The sequence below is a fragment of the Lytechinus variegatus genome, chromosome 6, assembly GCF_018143015.1.
Source record: "Lytechinus variegatus isolate NC3 chromosome 6, Lvar_3.0, whole genome shotgun sequence".
Lineage (NCBI taxonomy): Eukaryota > Metazoa > Echinodermata > Echinoidea > Temnopleuroida > Toxopneustidae > Lytechinus > Lytechinus variegatus.
This window is the reverse complement of record NC_054745.1, coordinates 18,401,662-18,414,407: the sequence shown is the minus strand read 5'-3', so window position 1 is coordinate 18,414,407 and position 12,746 is coordinate 18,401,662. Positions and strand designations below refer to the sequence as shown.

The window sequence follows — 12,746 nt, the reverse complement described above, 5'->3', positions numbered from 1 at the left end:
ATATATCATTCATGTTTGTTCAAAATATTTTCTATGATGTTTATTCATGCATTCATCGTTTTCTTGAAAAATTCACTGTGCTTCTCTTTGTTTACAAAGGACATTGTGCACATATCTTGAAGAAAAATTATGACACTGATGGATTTCCATAGAGTTACGGTTGATTGGATCAACTGCAACTTCTTGAAAGACGGGGCCTGGATGTTTAAGAAGAAAGTTATGACATTTAAAAGTTTCCCTTATTCTTCACAAAGCAGTTACATATTATGCACAACAAAGGTGATATGCAAATGGGGAACGATGATGTCACCTACGTCTATTCACTATTACTTTTGTATATTTTATCCAATGTTGTGACTTTGAAACATGATTGCATACAAAAACAATTATGTTCAGGACTTGTATATAGTTCATTAATATGATTTTCATGGTCGGTAATTTCATCATTTAACAGTTATGTTCAGGACTTGTATATAGTTCATTGATATGATTTTCATGGTCGGTAATTTCATCATTTAACAGTTATGTTCAGGGGAGCGTTTCATGAAAGGACTTGTCGGACGTTTTATCCGACAAGTCCCATTTTATCCGACAGTTACTATAGTAACAGTGCCTCTCAGCCAATCAGAATCAAGGAAAGATGTCAGATCTGACAACTTGTCAGACAAAAATGTTGATGAAACGGTCCCCAGGACTTGTATAGTTCATTGATATGATTTTCATGGTCGGTTATTTCATCATTTAACAGTTATGTTCAGGACTTGTATATAGTTCATTGATATGTGGTCGGTAATTTCATCATTTAACAGTTATGTTCAGGACTTGTATATAGTTCATTGATATGATTTTCATGGTCGGTAATTTCATCATTTAACAGTTATGTTCAGGACTTGTATATAGTTCATTAATATGATTTTCATGGTCGGTAATTTCATCATTTAACAGTTATGTTCAGGACTTGTATATAGTTCATTAATATGATTTTCATGGTTGGTAATTTCATCATTTAACAGTTATGTTCAGGACTTGTATATTTCATTAATATAATTTTCATGGTCGGTAATTTCATCATTTAACAATTATGTTCAGGACTTGTATATAGTTCATTAATATGATTTTCATGGTCGGTAATTTCGTCATTTAACAGTTATGTTCTTGATTAGTAATTACTTTCATTCGAAGGTTTGTAATTTCATAACTGAAATGTTTTCTTCATTTTATTTTCCTTGTATTTGTCAGATGGCTTGATAGAGATGAAGATGATGGCCTGATCGTCCGGGAGCTTGTTCCTGAGGGAACCTCGCAACTATTAAGCAGTAAGTTATGTTTTCATGATGATAATGATTATTTTATTTTTGTAATGCAGCATTAGCAGTAAAGATCTAAACTCATACAAGCAAAAAAAATTTTTTATGATAATAGATATTTCTTTTATATTTTATTCAGCATAATCAACATAGATATGAAGAAGGGATACAAACAAAAAGATGAAGTGAATACTTTTGCTTGAGGAAAAAACTCAAATTAGCAGATTTTGTAAATAGGAAACATTTTATGTCTATAGAGTAAATCGGATTTGTACCATTTCTTAAAAATCAAAGATAATTCAAGGAGCTAACCTATCTTTTTTATCCACCTAGCTACCTCCTACCATGTATCTGTCAAGACCGGTGACGAGCGTGCTGCTGGCACCGATGCCAACGTCTATGTGAAGCTCTTCGGTGAAGATGGCGACACCGGTCTGATCCCGCTCAAGCAATCGGAAAATACCAAGAATAAGTTTGAGAGAGGCAGAGTGGACAAGTTCACACTAGAAGGGATGGATATTGGAAAGGTAATTAAAGCCCCTATCACTCTTAGGAATCAAGCATAATCAGCTGAAATGAATAAAGATAAAAATTCGAGAAAAATTATTGGAGGGGGTCTGAATTCACCCAACCAGAGTTCTAATAAGGTATATTTACTGGGCATTTCATCATACACTGTAGTCACACTAGAGTCGAAATGAGCCTCAGTGGAGTCAGGTTTAAAATTTGTACTGCGTTCTTGGACATTTGAGGGGCATTCTTAAAATTCTGACTATTTTTTTATTTGCATTCGGAATATTCGGGCCAGTTCTTGTGGGCGCTCAAAACGTTTAGGTCATGTTTTGAATTTTGGAGGTGCGTTCAAAGTGGAAAGAATATCGAATGGTGTTTGAAGAGTGGACTCATTGTTCATAACTGTGGACTCATAAATAAAATAGCGTGTCTAACCATGGTAACAGGCGTCAATTTAGCGCACTGTAACAAAAGCGCGCATCAGCATTGGACATTTTTTAAACACGCACCCTATACGCGCTAAATTAAGCGTAATTTATACAGGAAATCTGCATAAACCATGGACTCGACCATGGGTTTTCAAAACCACCTTTGTGAATTCCAACCATTGGGCTTTAAAGAGGCAGATCCTCAGCTTGAAATGAAATATAGCTCGTCAAAATTGATCAACCATAAATCATGGAACGTATATACTGTGCAAGCTGAGCTAAACACTCATCATTCCTGGAAAAAAATTATGTAAAAACAACCCTTGTATTTTGTTTTTAGGTTAAACTTTAACTAGTTAAAGGTAACGTAAAAAAAGGAGTATGGTTTACCATGTGGTTAGTTTTATATTTATTTATTTTATTTATTTCGTTTTATTTATACAGGGTAACCCCATCAGTAGTCTTGTACTGTTTTCCAGGGGGCCCTGTAAAGAAATATTTACAATATAACAGACATAACAGATTACACAAGGAAAAAAACAAACAGAACATGCAAAATAATCAGAAGTGAATACATGGGAAAAAAAGATGATGGTACATAGGTGCCATGTAGGGAAGTAACGTTAATTCATCTAGATATCAATGAGTTGGGATGGTGGAAGTCTTTAGGGATTAATCTAATCACTGTGATCTCAAACATATCCATTGATATATTTCATCAGATTGACTACATGCGGATTGGACACGACGGGTCTGGACCAGGAGCCGGTTGGTTCTTGGACCACGTTGAGATCGACATACCGTCCCGCGGTGAGAACTACATGTTTGCCGCCCATCGTTGGCTGGCCGAGGATGAGGAGGACGGCGAACTGGAGATCGAACTCCAACCATCCAACTTCAAGAAGACTAAGCCTCGTAAGTCGTATGTGTATTTTCAACGATAATTTCTTGTGGTATGTTTCCACTTCCATTGTTCAAGACACCCCAAACCATGGAACACTCTCTCTCTCTTCCTCAGATTGGGCGACCTACTATATACATGTAAACTAGAACTGCTCCATCTATCAATTTGGCTGGGGTTTTTTTGCTTGTCAGGTTTTTAAGGAGACAAAACAACCTCAAACTTTTTTTTTGTTTCCCCTATTTTGTTTTTAATACGTGTCAAGCTATTTGGGGGACAAGACGCACCCTCCGCAGGTGCAGTGAATGAAATATTTCTGTTTCATTGCATTTTGTAGAGGAATTAATATTCCCTGGTTGCCTGTTAAAGATATGCAGTATTTGTGTATCTTATTATTTTTGTTTTTCTAGTTTATCCTAATGCGCTGTTATGCACTGGTGAGTACATCCAAAAAGAGATTACACAATATAATTATAAGAAAGGGAAAACACCACAACTTGGCAGATAACTTGCATATAAATCTCAAGCACATTTTCCCATGACTTTGAGGTATTGATTATAAGCTTAGGATTTTTTTTTCTTGACGTATTTCCATTCTAGGCATCCCTTATGAGATCACCGTCATAACGGGGGACAAGTCGGGGGCTGGCACCGATGCCAACGTCTTTCTGAGGATGTACGGTGACGACGGCGCCAAGACGGAGGAGTTCTCCCTCAGAAACAGGACTGATAACTTTGAGAAGAACATGACAGATAAGTTCAAGGTGAATATTTTGAAAACAAATTCTCTTTTCCTTCAAAATTGAATTTCAATTTTTCTGTATTATAATGAGAAAGTTTATTTTCCAAATAATCCTGCCAAGATTTACTGATTTTTGTAAACTGCTCTTAATTACCTGTTTGATGATTTAGCTTGAAGTCATGCATATGCTATCATACATATGTTATCATGCATTCTATGCTAATACTCTTTAAATGAGGGTTGTCAGGTTGATTATTGACTTTCTATAGATGCATCCTCTGCAATGTTTATTACACATGAATCTAGCCATGTATCTTAATTTTTTTGTAAATGGAAAGAAACTAGCTTCATATTATGAAAAGAGACAGATGGAAAATACTATTTGTACTGTTTAATCTGAAGTTTCCTTAAGGATAGCTTCCATTGAGAAACAATATATTTTTGAGAGAGACCTACATGTAATTGCCAGTCTTGACATTATTTCTCTTTGTGTTTAGATTGAAGCTGAAGATGTTGGGCCACTTTCAAAGATTCGAATCGGCCATGACGGAGCTGGACGGTTTGCTGGATGGTTCCTCGATAGGGTGGGTATTCATTAATCTGTGTTTCTTCTCAAATTGGCAACAACTGTGAATTTTAAATAAAAATGATAATATGAATATATCACCAGTTAAAATTAATTATAAAAGGAAAATTACAAGATACCAATTTGCATTTTTGATCTGTTAAAATGAATGAAAAAGGCAAATAATCAATAGAAAGATGTCAATTTGCCTTTTTAACTGATCGGGGTACATCTTTTTTAAGAATAAGAATAATCTATTCCTGCTACTCAATTGGCAACAACCATTAATTTGTTATTAATTTTCATACTGTGAGAAAGTTGAACATGAATGTGACATAAGATAAAGATAGTTATAATAGAAAAAAAAATTAATTGCTAATTTGCATCTCATATATACATGTATACAACAAGCTACAAATATTCATGTAAGCAAATCTACTTATAATCATTAATAGGATGGCATAAACTTTGATTTGAAATCAGTACTTAACATTGCAGAAGGCCAAAATGACCATTTAACTCTCCTCATTTTTTTCCTTCAATTTATAGGTAATCATTGAAAGGTTCCCGCCCAAAAAGAAGAAGAAAAAGCACTCGAAATCCAAACCCAAGTCTAAATCAAAACGGAGAGAGCGCTGGAGCGATGAAGAGGAAGACAACGATAGCTACGACAAGGACGACAAAAGTTCGGTTTCTGATGGATCGAACGATCCACCGGAAACGGACAAGTGCATCTTTCTTTGTAATCGTTGGTTGGCAAGGAGTGAGGATGATGGTCAGATTGTTAGGGAGTTGGTACCGACAGATGAACACGGCAAGTTGCTTAGGAGAAACTCACTTTCATGTAAGTATGGATGGGTGGATGGAGGGAGGAATAAAATAAAATATTATTTTGAATATGTAAAAAGTATAAAAATGTTAGTTGGTATATGGATGGAAAGAAAGATGGCCAATTGTATGCGTGTGTGTGTGTTATTGAATTTTAAAGACATGTATCAAGTATGAATGGATGGATGGATGGATGGACATATGGATGGATGGGTTGATGGATGGATGGCTGGACATATGGATGGATGGATGGATGGACATATGGATGGACATATGGATGGATGGACATATGGATGGATGGATGGGTGGATGGATGGATATATGGATGGATGGACATATGGATGGATGGATGGATGGACATATGGATGGATGGACATATGGATGGATGGATGGATGGATGGATGGATATATGGATGGATGGACATATGGATGGATGGATGGATGGATGGATGGATATATGGATGGATGGACATATGGATGGATGGATGGACATATGGATGGATGGACATATGGATGGATGGATGGGCATATGGATGGACATATGGATGGATGGATGGGTGGATGGATGGATGGACATATGGATGGATGGGTTGATGGATGGATGGACATATGGATGGATGGATGGATGGATGGATGGACATATGGATGGATGGATGGACATATGGATGGATGGATGGGCATATGGATGGACATATGGATGGATGGATGGACGTATGGATGGATGGACATATGTATGGATGGACACATATATATGGATGGACATATGGATGGATGGGTTGATGGATGGATGGAGGGAGGGATAAAATAAAATATTTTTTTGAATATGTAAAAAAAATTTAGTTGGTATATGGATGGAAAGAAAGATGGCCAATTGTATGCGTGTGTGTGTGTTATTGAATTTTAAAGACGTGTATCAATCACAAATGATTATTAACATCTGCAATCAACCTTGAACATCATCATTAAAAACATGTGACCAGGGCTCGAACTTCGAACCTCTGCATCAATCTGCTCTCTTATCATTAATTGATCAAATGAAAATACCTTTAGTACCAACATGTGCATGTTTTTAAATATGTACATGTATTAGAAAATTCATTAGTATGTTATATATACATATCGCATTTTTGTCTCACCTGCGAAGCAAAGTGAGACTATAGGCGCCGCTTTTCCGACGGCGGCGGCGACGGCGGCGGCGGCGGCGGCGTCAACATCAAATCTTAACCTGAGGTTAAGTTTTTGAAATGACATCATAACTTAGAAAGTATATGGACCTAGTTCATGAAACTTGGCCATAAGGTTAATCAAGTATTACTGAACATCCTATTAGAGTTTCATGTCACATGACCAAGGTCAAAGGTCATTTAGGGTCAATGAACTTAGACCATGTTGGAGGAATCAACATCGAAATCTTAACCTGTGGTTAAGTTTTTGAAATGTCATCATAACTTAGAAAATATATGGACCTAGTTCATGAAACTTGGACATAAGGTTAATCAAGTATCACTGAACATCCTGCATGAGTTTCACGTCACATGACCAAGGTCAAAGGTCATTTAGGGTCAATGAACTTTGGCCGAATTGGAGATATCTGTTGAATTCCCATCATAACTTTGAAAATTTATGGATCTGATTCATGAAACTTGGACATAATAGTAATCAAGCATCACTGAAAATTTTGTGCAAGTTTCAGGTCTCATGATTAAGGTCAAAGGTCATTAGGGTCAATGAACTTTGGCCGAATCGGGGGTATCTCTTGAATTACCATCATAACTTTGGAAGTTTATTGGGCTAGTTCATTAAACTTGGACATTAGAGTAATCAAGTATCACTGAACATCCTGTGCACATTTCAGGTCACATGACCAAGGTCAAAGGTCAATGAACTTTGGCCGAATTGGGTGTATCTGTTGAATTACCATCATAACTTTGAAAGTTTATGGATCTGATTCATGAAACTTGTACATAAGAGTAATCAAGTATCACTGAATATCCTGTTTGAGTTTCACGTCACATGATCATGGTCAAAGGTCATGTAAGGTCAATGAACTTTGGCCATGTTGGGGTTTTTTGGTGAATAACCATCATATCTCTGTAAGTTTATTGGTCTAGTTCATAAAAAGTGGACATAAGAGTAACCATGTATCACTGAACATCTTGTGCGAGTTAGAGTAGTATTCAAAGTCAGCACTGCTGCTATATTGAACCGCGTGATGCAGGTGAGACGGCCAGAGGCATTCCACTTGTTATATATATATATGATATAATATTTATATGTTTGTTTTTTTTTGCAGTGAGTACGTACAAAGTACACATCTACACTGGTGATATATTCCAGGCCGGTACCGATGCTAACGTCTTTATTAATGTATACGGTGAAAAGGGAGATACGGGTGAGAGGAGTATGAAGGACTCAGAGACTAATATGAACAAATTTGAACGTGGTCAGGTAAGTTGTTTTCATATAAAGATATGAAATGTTGCTGCCATGATATTTGACGATTAAAATTTGGTCGTAATAAGATTGGTGTATGTATTAACCAATGATTGTGACCTGGAGGGTGTTTCATAAAGTTGTTTGTAAGTTAAGAGCGACTTTGAGAACGACTGGTGATCCTTTCTTTTGGTAAATGGTATATTCATTGGCGATGGTTAAGCGCGTAAGAAAGGTTCACCAGACGTTCTGAAAGTTGCTCTTAACATACGCACAGCTTTATGAAACGGTCCCATTTTAATCCATTTGTCGTCAATAATTTGCACTAGAAGGCCTACTGGATTGATTGTAGAAGACTGTGAGATATTCAAACAATGAAGAGAAAACAAGGTTTGAAGTTTGAGTTTGATTTCCCCTCCTCCCTCAGACCTTTCAAAAGAAATATCGACATGCTCATTTATTATGCTGATTAATGCATAATGTAAGCTGTGAAAGGAAAATGAAACCCTGCATGAGAACAAGTTAGCTTGTGAGAAAATAGACCTATACTTCATCTCTGTATGGGGCGTCGTGGTCTTTTGGTTAAGACTTATCTTTCAATCAGAGGGACGGGGGCTCGATTCCTAGCCATGTCGTGTTTTCCTTTGGCAAGAAATTTACCAACATTGTGCTGCACTCAACCCAGGTGAGGTGAATGGGTACCCGGTACAAAGAATTCCTTGAATGCTTCAGCACCTATATGGCAGCATAGCTAAAGCCAGGGTAATAGTAGCAGCGCTTTGTATTCTCAGACAAAAAGTGCTTTTTAAATCTACATGTAGCTATTATTATTAATAATATTATTATTGTTGTTGTTGTTGTTGTTATTATTATTATGATAATTATCTGACCTATATTTCATCCTTCTCTCATACTATATCAGGAGGATGTCTTCTCAATTGAAGCCGCCGATCTGGGAGCTTTGAAGAAGATGAAGATTCGACATGACAACGCTAACGTTGGCTCTGATTGGTTCCTTGATAGAGTGGAAGTAGAAGATCCCAAGAAAAATACAAGGTACAAAATATTAGTTTGCTCTTGGGATTCTCAGCACCTTAAGCACATAATTTATGTTGAATTGGCATCTTAAAAGGTAGAAGTAGTAGTAAGAGAAGGAGTAGGAGTTACCATCATCATCATTTGTGGTGTTTTGAATCATTGAGTGTGTTGGAACTGAAGTTGAGCCTCCTCGTTGAGAATAGTGATGAACTTGTAGTCTACGGATGATTTAATGTATTGTTAAAATGTTCATGATTGTGATTACCCATTGCACTTGTTTTAAAACCTTTAAGTGATGACCACCTATGTTGAACTATGTTACATAACGTTTGTTGGATTTCTTTTTAATAACATTTTTGATGAACTCATTTAATATTGAATGTATCTGTTCCCATTTGAGTTAAATCCTGACTACTTCCCCCCATGCCAGTGATGGCTAGTTACAAACTGTGATATATGTATACTTCAACACACCCATGATTATCCATGTCTCTGTTCTCACTTGCTTTTAATCCTGATCTATTCCCCTGCTAGTGATGGCTAATTACAAACTCTGATATATTTATTTGAACACACCCTATGACTATCCATGCCTGTGTTCACACTTGAATTTAATCCTGCACAGATACTACTTTCCCTGTCAGCGATGGCTAGCTACAAACCGTGATGACGGCCAAATCGCTCGTGAGTTGATCCCGGTTGATAAAGACGTGATCAACAGAGCTCTACAGAGGAAGAAATCATCAACATCGATCAGAGAAGATATCGGTCTGGAACTCAAATGTAAGTATAAAACCTAATTGTCAGTCATGGTAAATCCAATGGCCCGTATTCTGAAGTCGGGTTTAAATTAAACTCAGGTTTAAAGTTGTGGTTTAAGTATGGACAGCCAATTTTTACATAAATCACTAACAGTACAGATATCATATTTCAGCTCATTTTAATCTTAAATCATTAGTAATTGTCTAGGAAGTATGAATAGATGATTGTCTTCACCCTCGATGAATCAGAAAAGAGCACAGTAAACATAAGAAACATACAACTTAATAAAAATTTTGACACTTCTGGCTTCCCATAATTCTAGCACAGAGTTAGACCATGGTCTAAGTTAAACCCGACTTCAGAATACGGGCCAATATGTATGGAGAAATATTCCAGTCAGGTGTAGGGTCTTCTGCTGAGCAATAATACTCCGTCCAACATGTGCTTATAATAATGATAATATTTGTACATTCATATTGCGCAATTACTATAATTATGTTTATACTCAAGTTAACTCATCTGCGCATGTCAATGATTACTATTACTCTTGCTAAGCCGTGCTGCCTACAGGCACTCTGGCATTCGAGAAATTTCTTCCTACCGGGTACCCATTCACCTCACCTGGGTTGAGTGTAGCACGATGTGGATAAATTTCCCTTATATTGAAAGACGAGTCATAACCGCGCCCACGTGCTTATTGTGTGTTGGTGATTGTCAATGTGATAATTTAAAATTGAATATAAATTGATAGACTTTGTAAATTCAAATTTTTTTATCTCAAAAAAGCTTAAATTTCATGATTTCATTAAAATGATAACTTTGGTACATCTGATCTTGATCTTATGACTTTCTCTTGAAATAATAGTTTGCTGCATTTACATGTACAATTTATTTTGGCTTTAAATGACTTTGTTTTTCACATTCATTTTGTTCTCTTTCTTTCCCATAGCCACAATGCAAACCTTCAACATCTCAGTGACGACATGCGACGAGCGCGGCGCAGGAACGGACGCCAACGTCTATATCATCCTCTACGGGGAGAATGGCGATACAGGCAAAAACTTCCTGAAATCGTCCAAGACCTACCGTGACAAGTTTGAGAGGGGACATACGGATGAGTTTGTCGTTGAGGCAGTGGATATTGGGGAACTGGAGAAGATAAGGTAGATAGAGCATGAAATATGGATTTGATCTCTTATTTATAGAGATGGAGAAACTTCTTGTGACTGCAGGGAGGATCAGGCAATACAACACATTTTTCTTTGCACCCTCATACAATGGGTGATTTCAAGTACGGTGTTGGCCTCAGTGTTGGTGTTGAAATTTGTATTGCTTCCCCTAGCTCCAAAACTTATTCAGAGTTTGTAAAACTAATCCAGATCACATTCTTGACATCTCAACAACTAGTGAGTGACTTTTCGGGAACATCTTCATTTTATGTATGGTGTTATAATCGTGTAAAAATTGACCTAACACCAACACCAAAAGGTCAACACTGAACTTGAAATCACCCATTAGCCATGCTGAAGATCAGGGGCAAAACTGTCAATTATTTGTAAACAAATTTTTGGCGTTACTCCTATGTGTTTAAGATCGCATGCTCGATCTGTAATGAAAATCATAAGTCGGAAAAATCAGAACCAGTGGATTCGAACCTGCCATCTACTGCTCTCCGGGCAATGACTCAACCACCAGGCTATTCTGGTTCACGGCTAAATCATGATGAACAGTCAATTCTTCTTAGGGCTATGTCAATTTCCTTGTTAGATTTTTTTTCAAATACTCAATTTAATTGAAATGATGTTAACAAAGAATGATTTTAATGTAATGAAATAAGATCATGAAAAATGTCTCAAATTATAGAATAAGATTTGTCATACCACTGTAGATCAAAGGCTGTGTTTATCCATTTTTTTTTTAACAGTGACAATTTTTGCCAAGTTTTAAAACATTTTCTAATGTTCTTTTAACAGCCATCAAGAAACTCTAATCAATAGGATAATCCAAACTCAAACTTATCTAATGTCTTTCTTTCAAGCTGTTATTTACAAGATATATATCAAGCTATTTATAAACACATATCTGTCCAGACTTGAATTATTGTTCTCATATGGAGCGTTGTGGCCCAGTGGATTAGTCTTCAGACTTTGATACAGAGGGTCGCGGGTTCGAATCCCAGCCATGACGTAATTTCCTTCAGCAAGAAAGTGATCCACATTGTGCTGCACTCAACCCAGGTGAAGAAGCTGTGTGCGCTCTGAACGCCTAGCTTGGCAGGGTAATATAGGAGCGCCTTGAGCACCTAACAAGGTGGATATGTGCGCACTATAAATACCCTATATTATATACTCACAATGAATTTGTCATGATTCATTTCAGAATTGGTCATGATAACAAGGGAGGCTTCGCTGGCTGGAAACTAGAGAAGGTAGAAATAGATGCGCCCTCGCTTGGTAAGCGTTGGTGTTTCCCTTGCGGTCGTTGGCTTGACAAGTCATCGGACGATGGCCAGATAGAGAGAGAGCTCTTACCGGTTGAATCAAGGATGGAGGAATATGAAAAACGTAAGTTTTCTGATACAATTTTGAAAAAAAATTTGTTTGATTTACTGGGGGGAGGGTAGTACTCGGTGTTCATGTGCGACCTCTATGGAACGTGTCTTGAATTTACTTGGATATTTAATACGACAGAATCATTATTGTTATTATTACTTGTTTGGCTTCACCTGTGCCTGGGAGATGAAAAGTGACTTGAATCTCTGACATGCAGGTCTCCTCTTGATATACATGTAAGTGATTGGGGGAGTGCATGTAGACCAATACTGCAGTGGGCTCTTAACGTGCAAAGGTGGTGACCCTCCTCTACACGGGACCTTCATTTAACATCCTCTCCGAGGGATGGAGTGTTTTCCTCTGTTACTTAGCCTGCTTCTATGGAACAGGGGAGAGACCTTTGCACAGAACGCAGGCTTCACTCAGCCGCCTGAGTTGGACTTGAAACCACGACCTTTGGTGCGACAGGCAGCCGCTTTACCGACTGAGCCGTAAAGTATGTTTTATCCGCCAAGATACCGCATGAACTGTGCTTCCCAGCCTGTCAAAATTGACGAAATTTGTCGGATTTAAAACTTGTCAGACAAAAGATGCTTAAGTTGGCAAAATCATCACTTGATATATTTGATTTTGATTGGTCAAAGTTGCTTACATAATTTTCGGATTCTTTCTTTGCT

At 37.2% G+C, this 12,746-nt stretch overlaps 1 protein-coding gene across 2 annotated transcripts in view; it reads left to right on the top strand.

The window, feature by feature from the left end:
• LOC121417129 (lipoxygenase homology domain-containing protein 1-like) overlaps positions 1–12,746 on the top strand; it is a 95,020-nt gene that overhangs the window by 38,106 nt on the left and 44,168 nt on the right. For both annotated transcript variants that reach the window (XM_041610712.1, XM_041610710.1), the window contains 11 exons: positions 1,240–1,316; positions 1,641–1,834; positions 2,971–3,163; positions 3,750–3,913; positions 4,389–4,475; positions 5,006–5,300; positions 7,578–7,732; positions 8,640–8,773; positions 9,381–9,538; positions 10,467–10,680; positions 11,897–12,081. In XM_041610712.1, the coding sequence (XP_041466646.1) occupies positions 1,240–1,316; positions 1,641–1,834; positions 2,971–3,163; positions 3,750–3,913; positions 4,389–4,475; positions 5,006–5,300; positions 7,578–7,732; positions 8,640–8,773; positions 9,381–9,538; positions 10,467–10,680; positions 11,897–12,081 (1,856 nt within the window). The remainder of the gene's footprint in view (positions 1–1,239; positions 1,317–1,640; positions 1,835–2,970; positions 3,164–3,749; positions 3,914–4,388; positions 4,476–5,005; positions 5,301–7,577; positions 7,733–8,639; positions 8,774–9,380; positions 9,539–10,466; positions 10,681–11,896; positions 12,082–12,746) is intronic.